The sequence below is a fragment of the Aulonocara stuartgranti genome, assembly GCF_965226115.1.
Source record: "Aulonocara stuartgranti genome assembly, chromosome: 6".
Classification (NCBI taxonomy): Eukaryota; Metazoa; Chordata; class Actinopteri; order Cichliformes; family Cichlidae; genus Aulonocara; species Aulonocara stuartgranti.
The window spans coordinates 19,570,765-19,591,362 of record NC_138944.1 but is presented as its reverse complement, the minus strand read 5'-3'; the positions used below and the strand labels follow the sequence as shown (position 1 = coordinate 19,591,362).

Genomic DNA, 20,598 nt, shown 5'->3' with positions numbered 1-20,598 from the left:
AGATCTCTGCTACACTGGTAATGTTAGTCAGTCCTCATGATTTCCAGTCAGACTGGTCACTCCCATCTGTGTTTTTCTACATCCTGCTTTGTTACGCAGTTAACAGCAGGTTAACTACTCCTGCTCCCATTTAGCTTTTAACTCTTGCAAAATGGAAATTGTTCTGTTCTTTCGTTGTCTTCTCCTCCAACTGCATCCATGTACTCCTAGGTTAATACAAAAATGGGAACACATGCTGCTTTTGTGCCCACCATTTTATGTTTTTATTATTAAATGTTTCCACTCAGCATTTTTTTTTACTCTCCTTTTATGTGTTTTTGTTGAGAAAATCTTTTTTTCGCTATGTCTCTCACCATACATGATTATCTTTGTTACGTCTTCTGCCCTTTATACACACTGGACACCCAATCATTCAATCATTCAATCATCCCATCTCAGCCCTTCGTCTGGGCAGCTTAGTGAGTGGTATCTTGAGTTCTAAGAGCCGTTCCTCACAGATGTCTGACTCAAGACAGACTCCCAACTCCTCAATTCAGAGTAAGTCCTCCACAATGGGGAAGATGCCCTATTTTGCTTACCCAGTCATCCCTGTGAGGTAGTGTTCCTTATATATAAAGTGTCTCAAATGCCATGCTCGTGATGTTCAGATCATATCCTTTTCTTAGACCACTGGGTGTTTGCAGTAGTCTGTGATTTAAGAAAGTTACTCCTCAGTGACTATCCCTTCTTCAATAAAATGAAACCTCTGTTTATGACCCTATTTGCTCCTTTCGTCTGAAGGTGAAGGACTTCTTACAGTTTTTAAAAAAAAAAATTATTTAACATGTCTGTTGTTTCACAAATTGAGTAATTTTTTCAATATCCCCCAGCCTGCACCAATAACAATAAAGGTAACTGTCAATATTACTTAGTTTAAATCGCTTTTACAGCAAATACTTGCATCTGACATTGGTTTGTCTTGATTCATTTGAGCTTTGTTGGGTGAAATATATTGTCATCCTGCATTTTTCCTGCCTGATATCACTATTAGTCATGGGAGGCTTTCTTCCAGCTTTTTTTTTTTTTTGGACTCAGACATGAATGATCAAAAATGTTGTGAAATCCTTTCTTGAGCGCCTTCCATTTCTAATAACCTTAAAATCCTGCAAATCCGTAGAGTAGAACTCATCTGAAGCTGATTTGTAGCTGCACTCTGAACATTTGCCTGAAATATAGTAACAACACATTTATTATGCCAGTTTAGCTGATGATTTTCTGTGATCTTGTGTTTTAGCTCGAAAACAAGAAATCATCAAAGTTACTGAGCAGTTAATTGAATCTATCAACAATGGAGACTTTGAGGCCTACGCGTAAGTTCCCTTCTGTTCACGTTTTCCCAGTAACATAACTATAATGTGTATATAATGTGGCCTAATAAACACAGACTCTCTTCCTGCATTTAAGTCACAGCTCAAAACACATCTGTTCAAACTGGCTTATTCGCTTTAGTGCTGATTTTATCTGTTGTCAAGTTCTGCTTTGCAATTTTAACTTATTGTATGTATTCTATGACTATTGCTTCTTTTATTAATTCTGTTCTTTTGTAAGGTGACCTTGGGTTTTTGAAAGGCGCCCTCAAATAATATATATATATATATATATATATATTTATATATTTATTAGGGGTGCAACCATACACAAAATTCACGGTTCGGTTCGATACTTTGGTGTCACGGTTCGATATTTTTTTGATACAAAAAAAATGTTCATGCCTTTTTAATTTGTCATTTATTAAATTTTCACGGCACATTCCGCACCACATCTCTGTGCGTTCATCATTTGTTTGAAGCCAGCTCACCTCCTGCAACTACTTTTCCGAGAATACGCGCTTCTTTTGTGGTTCGGACTCCTTCTGACATTTCTTTGGAGGTGGAGGAACACCAAAGTAATTGCTTAAAGGAGCTTCTTCGACATCTTTAAAATAGTTCTAAACAAATGTCTGTCCTCCTCCTGAAAATCGGATGTATGCAAACACGCTTTGCAACTTCTTATCTTGTGCCTGTTTTTTATTTTGACAGCGAATGCACACCTGCGGACCACTTATGTGCAGCCCTGGTTATATAGCTCGTCATATTGCAGCCACAGAAATTATTTTGTCCATGAAACCATAAAGCTGCACTTTCTTTTTGCCTTATAGTCTGATTTGTCATAACTTTTCCGTTTTGTGGTAAGCTTTTCTTTGGCTCTCACTTCTTCACCCTGACCTGTCTTATTTGGCTCAGCAGAACTAAAATATTGTGGCGAGCTCAGACAAGGAGGAGACGGAGGTATCGTTTGGTCTTGCTTCCCGTGAGCTAGCCAGGGAGCACAGCCGTTTATTGACATCTGCAGAAGAACACTGCCGCTAGCTAACTGCTCAGCGCGGCAACAGCACAGCAACAACAACAACAACAACATCACACAGGGCGCCCTCTGACCCCGGAAGGACACACTGTCGCAGCGAGAGGGCGTCACCCGTCACTATGGCAACATAAACAAAACATAACTGTACAAACAGAACCCCGAACAGCCCTGACCCACTACAATATATATCCTGCTCCTTTTACACACGCACTAACATAACGCTCAGCGATTCTCTGCGCGATCAACCTCTCACATGTTTAAGCTTGCTGCGGGAGATTTCACTTGTCATGTTTGCATAGTAAGCTAACGATTGATAAGACATGTCAGAGGAATTGGTGCGCAAATTATCATCACTCACCAATCAGTGCTGTCGCTCTCTATACACAGTTTGCGCGATTGCAAAGTGAAAGCAAAAAACAAGCGCAAATTCAAACGCGATTTCAATATGTCACATATTGACAGTGGCTCACCGATGCCAATGACATAATTACCCAGCTACATTTCCGAAAGAATGCAAAAGCATTGACATATATTTTTCCTTCCTACGATAGGCCGACGGACAGGGCAGAGATAGATTTTGGTAGCCCGACTGGAAAAATCGCTAGCCCCAGGACGTCGGGCATTCGATTTTGCGAGCCCTGTATCTGATTGAGGAATCACTCATCTTTGGAAAAGAGAGTTTATTATAGAGAAATGGCTCTTTCCAAAATAAAAGCTATACTATACGCTTCTTCTGGGCTATATTCTCAGCAGCATATTAAACATATCAGGTCCCCATAAGGAGAATCATGTGCTAACGGCTGTCTAAATGACTCGGGTAAAGTTTGTAGCATGCGTGCTTGTTGTTTTTGTCTGCTTCCACTTGTCTTTGCACTAGGATGATGTCGGCGTAAACGTGCAGTCATATTCGTTGTGTTCCCACTAGTGCTGTCAGCGTTAATCTCGTTGAAATGACCTTAACGCCACAACACGGCAAATCTCCGTTAACGAGCTACCACGGATCGCCCGTGCATGGGGCTAGACGGCCAACACGTTAACGAGCTAACTGTGCTAACACACTAGCTCCCACCCATGTAATTGAGCATTGCCTGGCACATCCAACATACTGTTTTACTTTAGTCCATGACGCGCTTACCTTCAGGGTCATACGTCACATGAAAACCAAAATAGTTCCAAACGCCAGATCTGAATGAGGGTGGGGGAGGTTCAATTTGCCATGTTGCAAGGAGAGCTTAACTTCTGTCTGCTAGCTTGCCCTGCACTCAGTGAATCTGCGTTTGACTACTCCGCCTAGGCTGCACTGTCGAGCGCTGATCCACTGAGCGCTCAACACAGACAGCATCGTCAGAAGGAAAGTTGATAAAATAAATTAAAATTTTATTTTGTATTGTTCGATACATATGTGTACTGAACCGAAAGCACTGTATTGAACGGTTCAATATCGATACGAGTATCGTTGCACCCCTAATATATATATATATATATATATATATATAATTTCATAGACTTATTTGCTTGTCTTCTTTGCTGATGCTACATTATGTTTCTGGTGGAACAGGAAAATTTGTGATCCTGGTTTGACTTCCTTTGAGCCTGAGGCCCTGGGCAACCTCGTGGAAGGACATGACTTCCATCGCTTTTATTTTGAAAATGGTAGGTTCAAGACGATTAATTCTAACTTTAGAAAAAAAGCTGCTCTAGCAGTATCTTGAGGACTCATATGGAGAATTGCCTGCAATTTCTGCATTTCAAAAGAAAATCGATAAACTACTAACAACCTGGGTAACATTTGACAAATTAAAATGGAATTAGAAAGAGAATTTGCAGAATTAAAAAGAGAATTTGAAGAGAACTTTTGCTTATGCAAAAGATATCTGCAACTAAAATCTACCAGCTTTTAGTGTAAGAGTTAGAAACAGCTGGCTGACCTCGAATCAGCATTTGATACTAGGAGTAATTAAGGATTATGTTTAAGTAACAGTACTGGAGTCTTTAACCTCCTAGGACCTGGTGTCCACATATGTGGACATCACATTTTGGGTTGTCTAGACCAAAATACAAAATTTTGCTCTACCAGGGCCTGATATCCACGTACGAGGCCATTCTACTGCCACTGTTCTATCAAAATTTAAAACGAATGTCCTCATATGTTGATCTCATTTTTCTCAGAAACAAAAGTCAGGTAAAAAAAATCTGGTAATTCTTTGTTTTTACATTCATCAGGTCCCAATCAGCCCAAATAGCAAAGAGAAATTAAAAATGCATTTAGGAGGTTAAACACAGAGAGTTAGTATAAATATGTTTGCTTACATTGGTATGACAAGATGAATGAACTAATGCACAAGTCGTTTATCTCAGTCACAGTCTGGAGAACTGTTGATTTTTCAGCAGGGGAGAACTTGCATGTTTACATTAAATGTTCTGATGAAAACATATGGTTGAAGAGACCAAACACAATCAATATACTACACTGGAGGAACAAAAAATTTCATTTTGTAGTTTGTTTTAATACAAAGTCGAACATTAAGACTGCTAACTAATTTTTTTGAATCTGCATTCTCCATCTGGTGGTTACTTTGCTGCTGGAACAGCTAAATTTCACCAATGAGGGACAATAAAGGATATTTCTATTCTAAATAACTGCAACTACTAATCTGAGCTGTCAATAGAAATCCCTCTTTAGGGAGCTGATAAAACAGAAACAAGCCAAATAAAAAAAGACCTTGAGGAAAACAAATGTATGACATATTAATCTTCTTTTCAACATTCACACTATCAAGTACATCTGTGCATGTCAACACCAGTTCATAAATTTGTAAATAGTTGACTTAAGCTTGTCAAAATGATAAATGTGTGCACAGAGCTATGGAAACTTTTATTTGGAGGACATAATGCACAAAAAAGGGATAATATGATTAAGATACCTAAAATAACAAAGTCCAGTTCACAACCAAGGAGTTATTCGGATTGTTGAAAGACAATATTATAGGAACATTACTGGAGTTGGACTGGATTGTTTGTCCTATATCAATATTTAGTTCAGTTTGTTCATATTTGCTGCTAAACTACAAGGGCATTGACTAACCTTGGAGCAAAAAAAAAAAAATCACTCATGAATAATGACTGCTATAAATGGCAGAATGTCCTCAGTCTGGGTAAAAATAGTTCAGATAAACCAGATATGCCCCAGAAACCTCAATCACTTGGCAACCCCATGCTTGTCCACTATCCAGCATCAACATATGGAGACTTCACTTGCTCTGATTTCATATCAGTTAATACTCCAAAGAAGAATCAGCATTTTGTTTTTGATGCAACTGTATCTGCTGTATAATATTAACATAAAAAGGAGCAATTCTTAGCCAACTCTGTGTGGAAAGTGGGGAAATACTACCCATAACATTCACATATTGTGTGGCATCTTTCTCTGTTTCATTTGCAGCATTGTCCAAAGGGAATAAGCCAGTTCACACCATCCTATTGAACCCACATGTGCACCTTATTGGGGAAAATGCAGCATGCATTGCCTATATTCGGCTGACCCAATACATGGATGGCAGTGGCATGCCTCGCACCATGCAGTCTGAGGAGACCCGAGTTTGGCACCGCCGTGATGGAAAGTGGCAGAACATTCACTTTCATCGCTCTGGCTCGCCCAGCATCCCCCAGTAAGAGACAGTAAGAACTGCAAAGCTGAAAATGTGTTTTAGGAAAATAGATGTACCACCTGACTAATGTAATGCAGCTGTGGGCTCCGGGGTATGATCACTGTTGGCTGTTGCACCTAATCAATAGATGGCACACTCTCTGTGCTTAACCAGCCGCATAGCTTATTTCAGTCAGTAATTATAATTATCTGTTTAAACACTTAAACATCTGTTTGACATTGAATTTATTTTTTAATTATCAAACATTATTCAGATGAAGTTGTAGGAAATTATATTACAGAATATAACCAACAACGATCGTGGAATTATGCTTAGAAAAATGATTCTGTTTATCTGCACCTATATTCTTCTACTCTTTTAAAAATTAAGGTATGAGGTTTCATATACATACTACCATTGTGTGGAATTCGAGCTCAACATATTCAACTTCAATTCATGTTTTGATCAAGCTGTAGTACATTGGTATAAAACTTGCCGTTGTCCAATGTAGTGGATGAGACAAAGAAACAGAAAAGGGGCAGTCAGAAAACCTTGAAGACTGTTTTACATATGCACTATTGCATATATAGTATTACAACAGAAACGGCGAGAATGGAATTATTAAGTAGAATATGAAAACGAAGCTGTCGTAGTACTTTAAGCAGGAAGCATTCTTTATATTTCTAGATGTTAAATGCTTACCTCTAGAGAAACATTCTTGCTTCTGCTTGGTGAAAAAAGGGAGGTAACCAGGATGAGCTGTTCGATGAAGTGTGCGTTCTTTTGTGATTCAGCGACATCCTTTTATTGTTAGAGCAAAAATAATTATACCAGGCTTGGCATTGTCGCTCTTGAATTTCCCCGAAGTTTCCTTACTCCTACTAAGATAAAAAATAAGTACCAGCTATCACTTCACTATTGAGAAAGCAGGGAATTTCTGTATTACGGTATGATGTAATATTAATTTAACCACAACCCCCCTCTATGTCCTGGGCTTCCTACTCTATCACTTTATCAAAGCTTCAAAGCCAATATTTGGTGTGACCACCTTTATTCTCCAACACAATCTGAACTGTCTTAGCTAGCTTTCTTCTAATATCTTTAAGTGGTCTTCAGGAACTGTTTTTCCACAAGGCTCTCAGTAACAAAGTGCCTAAAGATACAAAAGTTAGTTCTTTGTTCATTTCTCTGTTATATGTAGACAAACACTGGTTAGTTAATTCTGTCAGCAAGGTACCTTTTTATGAATGAACAATTCATAGTCTCATTTGTGTGGCCTAATAAGTAAACACAAATCAAAATAAACCACAGCAGCAACAACAACAAATCATCTTCTGAAAGTGGCCAGGTCGAATAACTGTGCAAAGAAAACAACTGAAAAAACTTCAGAAAGCCAGGAGAATTATTGCTAAAGACCAATTTGGAAAGAAAGAAAATCTGGCTCCATGGAAGCAAAATATTATAAATGCATGGTGGCTCTATATGTTTGGACGGTATTGTAGCTAGATTATGTAAACCAGTGCTACGAGCACCGGTAGCTAAAAAGTTTCTGAATGATTTTTGATGATTTTTTTCTTTCTTTCTATCTGGGAAGATTAGAATAGTTTATAAATCCATAAATCCATAAAGCCTGTTTCAGTTTAACCGTTGTTTTTAATTAATTGCATGCTCAAAAAAACGTTTTGTCTCACTACCATTTCTTCTTGTTGCATGTTGAAGCTCTACTTGGAACCTTGTTAAGATCCAACCATGCAAAATATGATTTTTTGCCATTTTCAAGTGTTCTTAAACTTTTGATCGGGGCTGTTTAATGCGCTGAAACTGTAGTTGTATAACATAAAATATCACCTTAAGCATTCCGTGCAGACTTTCTTTAAAAGTGAAAGAACTCCTGCTGATTTGTTTTGAATTGAGAGCCTGGGAAATGTTCACTTGGCATGGCATGATCATAATATCGTGTATAAACTGTTTGCTTTGCAAAGGTTAAGTATAAATATTGGCATTATATTTGAACACACCTGTGCAAGTGTCTTGTTGGCATTTCTGGGATATTACCAGTAAACAGTATCGCAGAGCTGTTTGCATGCCAGTACCATGCCAGTACTTTTCACTTTCACTGATGTGTGCTTTTCATTTCATGCCATTACATGGCTTAATATGTTTTCTCAAAAGATCCTTTTTATGCTGTCTTGTCAGCAAAGATTCACATGGTTGCTCTCTGTCTTTTCAGTTAATGGAACATCAACATGTGGTCACATAAAAAAAAAAGAAAAAGAAAAAAGAACCCTCATCAGCAAATCTAGTGGAGTTCATGACTGCTCTTTGACCCCTCCATAAGGATATGACATACCACAGGAAACAAGTATTACTACATTTTACTGTTATGGCATTTTATTAATGGACATCATTCGAAACCACCACTGGGTGGCTGCACACCGTATTTGGACATTATGAAACAAGCATATTGAGAAAAAAATCTTTTTTGTTTGTTTTTTTTAAGATGTTTTGGTATGCATTTTAAATATAAAATAGAGATGTTTAAAGATCTACAACTGTAACCTCTCCCCAAAAAATAGTTATGTATTTTTATGTGTATTTATGTGTGTGCAATTCAAAAACATTTGGAAGATCAGAATGTTAAAAATTGAGCTTGCTTTAGTTCTGGTGATGTATATACATTGTGATTGTTGGTTTAAAAACACAAAACACAACAAAAACAAATACTGAAATTGCTATTCTTGCTATCAGAGGACTTAAGAGTTTACGTAAAATCCAGTTTATGAGCTACATTTATGTTTGCTATGAGCTAAGTCATACTGTTTAAATTGTCAGATTTCAATCTATAGTACTAATTTAAATGTAAAGAAAAGCAGAGCAGCTTACACTTGCGTTGAGATATGTTTGCCTTTATATAAGTGAAATAAGAAATAAGAGAATGTAGCATATATGTAATATATGAAAATCCAAGACTATTGTGTAGTGCATGGTGGGGGGAGGGGGGTGTTATCGTGCTAAGATCATATGAAACTATTATATCTTCTGTTTGATTTGTCAGTCACTGACTTGTTTGTTTGTATTTGTTAATGTTGTGCATCAGTCCTGTCCAAATGTTTCTAATGTCCTCCAGCATCATGGAACTGTTGTAAAAACAATAACATTGTTATTGTTACCATCCAAATATCGGAATCTCATATCTAAGAGGAGGAGAATAAACTCCGGGTTGCCGAAGCACCACTTACATTTTGTACAAAAAATAAGACGAAAACAAGCTCATTTTTCATAACGTTTGTACTTGTATTGTATAACTGTATGTAGGGTTTCTTTTGTCATTTTATTCTTGTCATATCAGTGTGTTATTTTGCCAATTGCATAGAGGTGGTGCAGATGATGAAGATGGCACAAAAGCACTAGAAGGTTTGCCTTCTGTCAGGTCAAGTGATACAAACTGGTGGTCGGACTAATAGGTCTGGAAGCACTGTAATGAAAAAGTTGCACCAAGGCAAGAGGATGGTATCAGAAAATTGAAGGAGAGAAAGTGCAATGGACTGTAATAAATGTTGGGATGTCTTCCTTGGCGATCAGTGCTTCTGCTAGCCAGTGGTCTTACCACTGCAGGACAATGGCAGTGTCTTTGTCATCCCTACTGTTTGCTCTTTTCGACTGATTTGTCTCTTCTTTTTTAAAAGGGAAAATATGATAAACATTTCTTTCGACAAAACGTATGATGTCAATGCAATGCACCACTCCTTATCTGGTGTGTAACTGTTGCCAGCATGGCAATGGATGGCTTAACATGTTTAAGAAATAAATAAATCAGCTAAAATATGTGATAATTGATGTGTTTTAATTTTATTTTGTGTTATTTTGGTATTGATTTTTCATGCATTTGTGTCCTGTGGTTTGGTCACTGTGTGATTAGATTGCTGTGCTTCAGAAATGCTAAGCCCAGACCAGGCTATATTGTTGTGCCTGATTATTTGGATATTTAAAGACTTATATTACATTTTCATGTTTAAACATACTCTGAAATACAACATGTACAACCTGGGCTCTGGGGAGGCCAATCCATGACTGATAGTGTGCATACGTATCTTTTTTCTACGCAGGTATGCTTTTACTGCATTAGCAGTGTGTTTGGGATGATTTTCCGGCTGAAAATGATGCTGTTATTAATCAGATGCTTTCCAGATGGTATTGCATGGTGGACCAAAATATGATTGTTCACAATTCCATCAATTTTGACAAGATCTCCAACAACACTGACTAAAATACAGCCCCAAACCATGACAGAGCCTCAGCTGTGTTTTATAGTATGACTGTAGACAATCACTGTTATGACGTCTTCTTTTGTCCTGATTCCTCAAATTTTTTAAGGATACATTGTACACGATGTCGAAATATGCCAAGTGTTGAGTTGATGGCGCTTTGGGAATCACCTTGTTGTTGCAAAATTACCATTTACTCCTCAAAGTGTTATCTTTGGCTATTTTTTGTATTCAACTAAAGAAATGGAAAAGAATTATGTGCTTTTGCTAGTAACAAACTGTCTAAAGATGCAGTTAAAAATATGTTCTTTGCTAATTTGCCTGTTTTGTGTAGATACAACACTGGTTGATCCTTGTAGTTAGATGCCTTTTTGTGCATGAATGATTGATTAAAAAAATATTCCCCTGAAAATGGTCAGGTGTGAGGACTGGACTGAAAATGTGTGAGAAAGCATTTAAATATTTAAGCTACCAGGTGAAACATGTGTTTATGATCAATAAAGTTGGATTCTACTTACCTTGGTAGTATGGAGGTAAAGTGTATTAAATAAGCAGTTCAACCTTAAATGACCTCCTTGGATGAAGATTTGTTAACCTTTCAACCCTCTTACCATCAACAAGTTCTTGAATTCACTAGCTTTGTCGGGCTATTGCACAAGGACAACTGCAGGGTGCTAAACCAAGGAAAGGATCTTTAGATCACATCTCCAGAAGAGTGCATTTCACACAGACCTGAACATGTGTCAATTAGGCAAATCAATTTCTTAACCCACTGTGATGAAAGCTGTCCTGTTTATAAACCATTTCTTCCCAAGTAGCTGATTTGACTCTTAGTACACATGGGTGCAGATTTATGGATCATTTGTAATACTTTTTAAAGACTGGAACTGTGTCTTTGAAAATGTGTAGTGTGAGGTAAAATTCATGCAACCCATTTATCTTGAGTTTAAATGGAAATCTGTTTCTTCTGGGTTACCCCTGATGCCCAGCAGGAGGCAGTACAAACTCTACTAAGTACATGTGCCTAACATATCTTTATTATAAAACTGATGGGACTGGATGTAGCAGGAATTAAAAAAGACAATTTTTAAGATAATTTTTCCTTTGTCACAGTAGAAAAAGTGTAGTGTATTAGACATTTTCCCAACAAACAAAAGCTCCCCAGTTCAGTTCTGAGACATAAATCCTTTTGGAGTTAAGTCAGGAAGAAAATCCAGCATGATATTCATGGTCAAATATGCAGACAAGGTGCCCTCTTGCAAATAAAGAAGCAGAATAAAGTAGTTTCTAGAAAAGCACAGATGGAATTAATAATTCTCAGTTCCAGTAAGCTCTGAACTTGGTTATGCAAGACCTCCCCTGAGACACAACCATCAACAATACACCCAAGCTACTATTTTGGCATGTCAAAATGGCCCATTTTACAGTTAAAAGATGTAATCAGATACAACACTGCACATTTGTAGATTTTTATTCTCAGCTATAGATACACTGCAGCCATTTTCTTTTCTGCATTCTTGACTTTTGATACAGTAATACATGCCTTTATAGATATTTATTTATATATGCATTGTATATGTATATAACGGGTCATCATCACAGAGAAGGGATGCTGAGTCTTCAAATTAAAAGCATATCTGTCACAGTGAATCTCCACTAATTTGCATTTTTTTCTCTAAATCACAAAATAAACAGTGAGAGTGAGAGTAAATACATTGCATGTTGTAAATACAAACAGTAGCGATGCTCCGAGCTGTGGATAATCATATATTTAAGCTCTCAACCTGCTTTGTTACAGCAATCCCTCCACAATGAGTATATCCCTGTGGCTGATATATTCTGTACCTTGTATTGCAGTGCACAGAAAGCATGGAGGTTTCCTCTTCTGAAATTCAGGAGTGCAAATGCCAATTGTGTAAAATAAACATTTCTTTTCTTTGCTGACAGAAACTGCTACACATCCTTTAACTACATACGCCGAATCATTCACTCACACACATAACACAAAACCGCCTTTATCTACTTCAACAATCGGATTCAAAAGATAAACTAACAAATCTTTACATAAATAAAACACTGAGTGTATCATCATCTTACCGCAAATGTAATATTAGAAAACTGGGATTATTTCATTTCCCAGTGCCAAATCCTGAGGGGCTGAATTATTAAATTAAATAACTTCTCTACACGAAAATGAAAAAACAAACAAACATCAGCAAACAAGTTAAAATCACCTACAGAAACTTTTGACCAGCGTTCAGTGTGGTATTTAACTCATCAAATGCACAGACAAAATCAAACCTAAAGCAAGTACAGTTACACCTGCACTCATCACATCCATACTTTAAAAGTGGAGGTCAACAATGATTAGTTGAAACATAATAATAAAGAATGAAAGACACACACACACACACACACACACACACACACACAAGGTAAAGAAAAGCAGAAGGGCAATCCACACAACGACAAAGCAGTCAAAGCTAGGATCAAACTGACAGATGTTGATTAGTCATGCCTGTTAAGTTCACATGAGTGATTATTCATTCCTAGGCTACAGATGTCAGTAATGTTGAGATTAAATAGAATATATAATTCCCAAAGACAGAGTACACATAGTCAACACGAAACACAACAGCAGCAGTTAAATTCAGTGTCAGTACAGTCTGATTTTCTGTTTGTGATATCTTGACCATCTGAATCAAAAAAGCAGAGGCTAGTACAGTGAGTGAGAAGTTGTTTTTTTTCATAAAGGATTATCTGTGAAAGTTGTGAGAGGCAGTGCAATGTGAAATATCGTCTTTCAGTCCAAGCACCTACTCCAAGAGCAGTACCAGTGTTTTTAAGTAAAATGTACTTCGGAGGTTTGTGAGTTATTTGATGGGGATAGTGTCGCTCTGTTTTCTTTGAGTGTTCTGTTGCTCTACCACAGGATAAGACAAACCTATCAGACAACTTGAATCAGAAAGTAAAACAATCAGGAGATCAACAAAAGGCTTTCTTTGGTCACAAAAGGCAAAAAGATAAAAAAAATAAAATAAAGAAACTCAGAAGTACTTTGAAACCACACAGGGAAAAAACTCCAAATCAAGAACTAAAGATCATCTTCCAGGTCCTAAAGGGGAAGACTGTGGTAGCTTTGAGGTGTGTTTGTGCACACTAGGATTGCATGTGACTAATGCATAGGACTAGCAGGGATTTTAGCATGGGCACAACGAGGGAGTTGGGCAGAGTGTTACTCAATCATTTACTCTTCCTTCCTCCTCATCATTGTTCTTTTCTTCTTCGTAGTAGCGGTGAAAGAGCTGGTGGAGATGCTGTTGGAGATCACGGGTTTTTGATCCTTTTCTGGGGTGGTCCACTTTCTCTTGAATGACCTGTTTGCGCTGCCCAGCTCCCTCAACCACTGTTCGTGTGAGAGTGCAACCTTTACGCAGATGGGCCCTGGACAGGTAGCAAGAGGCAGGGAGGGGAAATAGATAAAGAAAGATAAATATCTTTGAAAAAATTCACCTGTGGAAAATAAAGTAAAGGAAGAGCTATAGTTACAGATATGTTATAGGAGAAAAAAAAACCCCACACAGATTAGACCGTGTAAATCCAACATTACATTTTTGGATTTACACAGTTGAATTGAATTCAGGTTTACTTATAAAGTGCCAAATCCCAACAACGATCACCTCAGGACACTTGATACTGTAAAGTAAAGACCCTATAGTATTCTGGAGAAAACCCCAATAATCAAGTGACTCTATATCACCCACATGGGGGACGAAATGTGAAAGCTTTTTTAGAAACTCTAGAAACCACAAATAAACCTGCCGTCTGAAAGCAGAAGTGCTCTGTTGGGATAATATAAAACTGTCTGATGACGGTATGATGAAGCCTGATTACTCAAGATTTTGTATGTAAAGAGAAGGACTTTAAATTCAGTTGTGGACAGTGAGCCTGAGAAGCAGTTATGGGAGAAATTGATCTCTCTTTCTCATCTCTATTAATACTCGCTGCACACATGCACAGCAACTTCATGGTCTTGATGCATGCTCGATCGTCCAGGTAAGGAAATCCCCACAACTTGATTCTGTTCATCTGGACCTGAAATCCCTATGACTAGATGAAAGGAATCAATTTTTTGTGAGCAACTTCATAGCTATTTTCTTAGTGGAGAAAGCTTAAGATTGTGTTGCAAAACTCATACTGTTAAGGCTGAAAACATGTCGTCCCCTGCGTGGAACCTGAATTCAGGTTCCTCAAACCAAGGAATTTCTTTTGAGCCAGTTTTTCCTGAATTAAACTTGTTTGTAAAATACCACCATTAGGAAACCTACGGAATTCTACTCAAAACTCATTTGTGTCAAAATGTATCTTTTTCCTTTTCATTTTTGTGTCTTTTGCTTGTTAATTACTTGGAATATTTAAGGCTATTCAACTTCTATACTACTCAAAAGCAGCAACACAAAGTAATCACTAAAACTATGATTTACTAAAAACAACTAAATAGTGCATGAATAATAATTTTAATGTAGTGCACGGGACAACATTTTCTTGCAGTTGTTCACAAGAGTTAAAAAATTATAAACTCACATCTCACTGGTTTATTTACACGTTTGACTTTGAATTGGTTAAGAATACAAAAAATTTGTTTGCCAGCACAAATGAACATGCGCAAACATTAGTCAATAATAGTAAGCTTCACACACACACACGTGCACTCCAGTAGGCACACCTCCTGACCACTGTTCCATCCTCTTTGATAGTCTCTCTTTCTACCACCAGAGGGAGCTCTGTTCCGCTAAAACCACTCAAATAACCGAATGCCTGGTGGCATGAAAAGCAGAGAACACAGTCTCTTAATTCAAAGTGATTAAATAATAAAAAACATACATTTGAAACTCGAAACATCTTCACAATGTGCTGTTTGTTTATTATTTTTTTTAAACCTAAGGTGCTAAGACATGAAGAATGTTGATGTATAAGTATTATGTTAATATGTGGTTATGTGGTTGGGGAATAACGGTGACAAAGTGTTTAAAAACCTTCTTGAAGTCGTCCTGGGCTGTAGGCAGATCAGAGGTCAAAGACTGATCACCATGGTGTGTCACTGTCCTTTCACCCTCCAACACGGTTGTCCTTTCCGTGTGACTGATCTTGCGGCCATCAGCCGTCTCCTGCCTTGATGATGACGAATGCTCACGTTCGGTAAAAGTCACCTAGGTCAAAAAGTTTATTTAGCTGTACTTTATATATTAATGTCAGTATAGATGTTACACCTTCCATTTTTTGGTAAAAAACAAAACAAAAAACAACCCCAAAACAAAACAGAACAAAACACTATGAAGAAGGACATCTGCAACGAACATACCTCTGTGTGGTCTCCCTCACTTTTCACGACTGTCCGCTTCACAACCTTAGAGTAGCCATCTCCCTCCGCTGCAGGGACAAACCCCTGAGGAGCTCCTTCTAAGGTCGTCTCTTCATGCTCCGCACCATCCGCGGAAACACACTTACGTATAATTTTACGGGTAACCTGAGCAAGATAATGCATTTAACGACTATATATAGGATTAACTTATACTTGCATATAATGCATATAGTGCATTTTTTCTCCACCTTTTTGACAACTATGTGTCCATTTTCATCCTTGTACCTTTCTTCTGACACCGACTGGGCAGGGAGGTCTGGCATTTCATCAGCCTATGAGGAAAACAAGACAACTAATAATCATACAGGCTCATTTGGGTCAGTGAAATATTCACTTCTTTAACTGACAAATTAGTGCAACTGTATGTTCGAGTATAATAATGCACACAACTTTTAAGCAGTAATTCAGTGAGAAAACAGAGACTTCGGGACACAGGAAACAAACTTGCATTTTCAGATGTATTTTGTTAAATAAACCAAGAAAAAAAGTGCTCACAGCAGCACAAAACTCTCAGGTTAGGCTCATACATGTTAATCAAGGGGTGTGTTATCTAATTTGAACCCATTTTAATCCTTTCTGTTAAGACTTAAGGTTGTTAGAAAATAAACATTTGTAACTTGACAGTGAAAGTTTTTAGCTTTCATTTAGTTGCCACACTGGTTTAAAACGTCATCAGTCATGCTAAATCAGATACCTGAATGACAACTCTTCTTTGTACTATTCTGGCAGTCAAAAATTCATCATCTGAACTTTCTGACATTGATCCAAGCTCAGCGTTGATCTCCTGACCAAGCAACACAAATCCATTGACATTTAATAATGAATGACAGCATGAATGCTAGGTTTGCAGGAAAGCAAGCAAGAAGCAGAGTGATATGTTGCACTTTCAGATGATTGCATGTCGTTTTGTACATTACACTGAAAGTACAACATGGCAGTCTATAATTAAACAAAAAAAGAAAATACACCATGCTCTTACCTAGATGACAATAAATGTGCCTACTGATGAAAAAAAAAAGTAACTCATGTTATCACTGTGAGTGATCCTACTAGTTACAGGCAGCAAAGTGACATGCTAAGTTAGGATTAGTCAAATGTGAAATCAAAACAAATTAAGGGTTAGAAGGAGTTTTAGCTCCCATTCACGTGTCTACAGGGTTACCAGCAGTCATTCCTCTCTGAAGCAAATATAGTCATTTGGCCAAGCTCAGCTCTGGGGAAAACACTTGCAGTTTTTTTTACCAACTCTCATCTTACCCTTGTCAGAGATTTATCAGTATCATGATATGCTGCAGTTTCACAGACAGGTGGTGGTTGTGAAGTCTCACACAAGGTGAATTCTTCATCTGATGTTTCTTGCATTTCTTCTCTCTTTACATCTACACGATAAATAGGCTCATGGACAAAAGAAGCGTCTTCGTAATCTTCACTTCCAGAAGACAACAGTACTTTTTGATTCAACTTTTCCTGCACTCTAGAGTGATCCTGGGCTTGACCTCCACTTGACCTAGCTCTTGTCTCAGATTCATCAGGATCAGGCTCTGAGAAATCGGATGAACCCTGTTTGCAGTCAAAGTAAGGCTCTGGGTCAGAATATTCATTGGTTGGACTGTCTGCACCACTATGCACTATAGGACTGTATCCTGAAGGTATCTGAGTATAGGTAGATGAAATAGAGGAGGCCTCTGCATAGCCAGGTGGCAAGTTGTACTCTTCATCAGAGGCTGAAGAAGAATAAGTTTTGGGTTTGACTGAAGAAGACTCAGAGTCAAAACATTCATCGTCTACTGAAGTCAGAGATCCTTCTGAATGGTGTTCACTGGTCCTGTCCTCATCTGAAGATATTTTTAAGTTCCTTGATGAGGAATTGGGCACCAGTTCTTCAAAGCTGAAATTTCTTGCAGATATCACTGTCTCAGGAGTCAAATCAGAAAGAGACTGTGAAGACAAATCTTCATTATGTATACTGTCAACAGAGTTTGCTGCCCATAACTGAAGTCTATCTGGGTTAGTCTGTGATTCTGTCACACCTTTAAAGTCATTAGATGGCATAGCTAATTCATGTGCTTCTTGACTCTGAAGAATGTCAGTTGTAGCATCTTCCCAACAAATATCTTTCTCAGGTATGTCAGACTTGCTCTTTGTAGCAACTGAAGGAAATTTCTGAGTATTATTTAGACCATGTGTGCTTAACTGAAATGCATCCACATGAAAGCTTGGTTGTTCCATTTCTTCACAAAGTCTTTGGGAAGATTCTGGGCTCGAAAGGGATTCATTAGAGGACTCAGAACTGTCTTTATGAAGACCAGAGCTTGATGGTACGCTTATGACAAGTTTTGTTACATCGGGAATGACTGAGACCATTTCATGTTCAAGCTGAATGGATGTCTGGAAATGTGGATGCTCTGTAATGGGAATATCTGGGTTATCTACTGCAAGCTGTGCAGCAGATGATAGATTGACTTTTAGCATATCACTATATTCTGCAGGGCTGTGATCCTGAAGGAAAATATCTTGGAACTCATACATTTGGTCAACTGCAGGGATCTCGTTGGTGGATTCAGATGAATGTGGTTTAAGTGCCTCTGGTCTAAACTTAAGTTTCATCTCCTCCAGATCTGACAGAAGCTGGTCAAGCTGAGGGGACCCAGACCCTGGTGGTGTTGGTGTGGATTCTGAGGACATGACAGTTGCAGCATCTGGGCTATCTTGAGCTGTTTGAGAGACTGATTCTAGAGTCATGAAGCTTGGTTTAACTAAGCCATAATCTTCACTTGTGGGAGATGACATTTTGTCTTTTTCCTGTGGTGCACTAATTTGATTGTTCACTGTGGTGTCAAATTGTGCTTTACTCAAGTCAAAGTTAGCTGGAATTGGTAATTCTAGTTTTTTAGTGAAAACTGTATTTGAATCACATGGTAAGGATGGGGATTCTGCTGGAAAGACCTGCCTCTGTCCTAATTCAAGATTTTTTTGTTGTGAATCTTGTGAAATATTTGTCTTGGAAGATGCAGGTGACACCTGAAAGAAATGGTACAATGAAGTGGGAATTAAAAATAAATATCATGGGTGGTTTTGTTGTTGATTTAAGGAAGACTCCAATGACGCATGCATTTTCCAAGATTTTTCAAGGACAAGTTGGTGTTTTAAATACAAGAACAGTGAGCAATATTTTAAATAATTAAGTTCACTTGTAGTGCACATGCATATAAAACAGAATTAACATATTAAGAAATATGTTAATACATGTATTTAACAAGCAGCATGAGGTTTAAAAAGCATGGCATGACCTATTAAGATGCCCATCGATATTTTTGAAATATTCTTCATAGCAGTACATAATTGACAAGACATTATATTACAACTATGATAGACTTGCAAAAATGAATAACAAAAGATTTGATTTACTGTGAAGATGAACATGCATAAGTATAGTATAAAGTCACTTCCATGTCATATAAAGTCAGCCATCCAGCAGTTTATAAAATTTGCTAGTGCATTTTGCTGAGCTGCATTACTGCAATAATAATAACACCGTTTCAAAAAACCTGCCCAAATGACACAGCATTATAAGGAAAGGTTACAAAAACACATCAGGTGAAAATTTGAATCAACGCAACCAACCCAAGGTGTTGCGCCCCTGCCAATACATTTGGGAAAGCAAAATGTGTGGGTTTTAAATGTAAAAATTCTTTGGCGGAGGATGTACTTTCAAAGAGGAAGAAAAATATCAGCTGTGGCAAATTTAGAATTCTGTGTTTTTTAACTGAACAGCTAAATATTGCAAAAGATTTGCTGCAACTACAGTAAATAAAAAATACATTTCTATTGGTAATCTCTATTAGTTTTGCTTCAGAGAAAGGGCATTCTACCTGTTCTAATGCAAACATGCCATGGTCAGAGAGCCATTGCTTGTTATTGGGGGAAGCTACTACTTATAAAAATCAACACTGCATTCACTGATATGCAACAGCCTTTGCTGCCTTACCAATGCCATGGAAATTTTTCTCTTGAACTTGATCGTGGATTTTCTTTTCATGGGCTTTTCATGTACTTGGGAAGATCAGTCTTGGACATGTGATATTGTTGTGTCCATTTTTGTTCATACACAAGTTGTATTCACTTCAGGGATTCTTTTTTCCTTGAGGTTGTTCATTGGAAAGCCTCCTCCAGCCAGGTACCATGATGAAAACCACTGTTTTCTACAGATGGCTTGTGACTCAAATGATGAAAACTAGCTGTGGTTTATTGTGATCTAATATAGACTTTTTGGCATTTAGGCTTTATTAAAAAACAAACTGAAAAACGATTATTTATATCTTAGTAAAGAGTTATAGGTTCGTTTTCAGATGTTTCATTTTGTGTAGTCTTTGTTTCAAGATATGTATCTGTGACTGTAACTAATGTAGAGTGAAATCAGAATTTTGTAATCTATTTGAATGCTCTTCTATTTTTTCTTCTTACTTGCCAAAACCAACAGCAACAGATCCTCTGTCTGAACTAGCCTGCATGCCAGATATACTTGGGCAAGATAGTAACCCCAAGTTGCTCTTCGATGCATCCACTGGAGTGTGAATTTTAGACAGAAAGCAATTGCATAGAAAAAGAAAAAAAAAGTGCTTGTATGAGTGGGTGAATAAGGCAAGTTGTAGCGCTCCGAGTGCCTTGTCAGAGTAGAAAAGTGCTATATAAGAACCAGTCCATTTACTACTGCTTGAGCATAGGGCTTTGTCTGATTGTTGGGGAGTTTCACTCTAATCTGAATTTTAAATAATTTTAGTGATTGCAGGCAACAAATCATCAACAACTGACTGTGTACACCTTTTTTTGTACAGTACATTTATGGGGGACCCGTAGGATTGAATATTAAACTCTAAAGTAT

At 37.7% G+C, this 20,598-nt stretch overlaps 2 protein-coding genes across 19 annotated transcripts in view; one reads left to right on the top strand and one right to left on the bottom strand.

Moving 5' to 3' along the window:
• The window catches only part of camk2d2 (calcium/calmodulin-dependent protein kinase (CaM kinase) II delta 2), a 51,894-nt gene extending 41,083 nt beyond the window's left edge, over positions 1 to 10,811 (top strand). For 8 of the 18 annotated variants that reach the window (XM_082535728.1, XM_082535725.1, XM_082535727.1 and 5 more), the window contains 6 exons: positions 439 to 537; positions 870 to 890; positions 1,274 to 1,349; positions 3,941 to 4,035; positions 5,825 to 6,050; positions 8,260 to 10,811. In XM_082535728.1, coding sequence (XP_082391854.1) covers positions 439 to 537; positions 870 to 890; positions 1,274 to 1,349; positions 3,941 to 4,035; positions 5,825 to 6,050; positions 8,260 to 8,263 — 521 coding nt within the window. In that variant the 3' untranslated portion in view covers positions 8,264 to 10,811. The remainder of the gene's footprint in view (positions 1 to 438; positions 538 to 869; positions 891 to 1,273; positions 1,350 to 3,940; positions 4,036 to 5,824; positions 6,051 to 8,259) is intronic. The other 10 variants (XM_082535731.1, XM_082535730.1, XM_082535724.1 and 7 more) reach the window with 3 other exon arrangements.
• Positions 10,812 to 11,749: 938 nt separating this feature from the next.
• Positions 11,750 to 20,598, bottom strand: part of ank2a (ankyrin 2a, neuronal) — a 68,633-nt gene continuing 59,784 nt past the window's right edge. The window contains exons 44-50 of the mRNA XM_082535443.1: positions 16,974 to 18,737; positions 16,411 to 16,500; positions 15,905 to 15,988; positions 15,657 to 15,821; positions 15,331 to 15,504; positions 15,021 to 15,112; positions 11,750 to 13,738 (exon numbers count right to left, since the gene is read on the bottom strand). Coding sequence (XP_082391569.1) covers positions 13,534 to 13,738; positions 15,021 to 15,112; positions 15,331 to 15,504; positions 15,657 to 15,821; positions 15,905 to 15,988; positions 16,411 to 16,500; positions 16,974 to 18,737 — 2,574 coding nt within the window. The 3' untranslated portion in view covers positions 11,750 to 13,533. The remainder of the gene's footprint in view (positions 13,739 to 15,020; positions 15,113 to 15,330; positions 15,505 to 15,656; positions 15,822 to 15,904; positions 15,989 to 16,410; positions 16,501 to 16,973; positions 18,738 to 20,598) is intronic.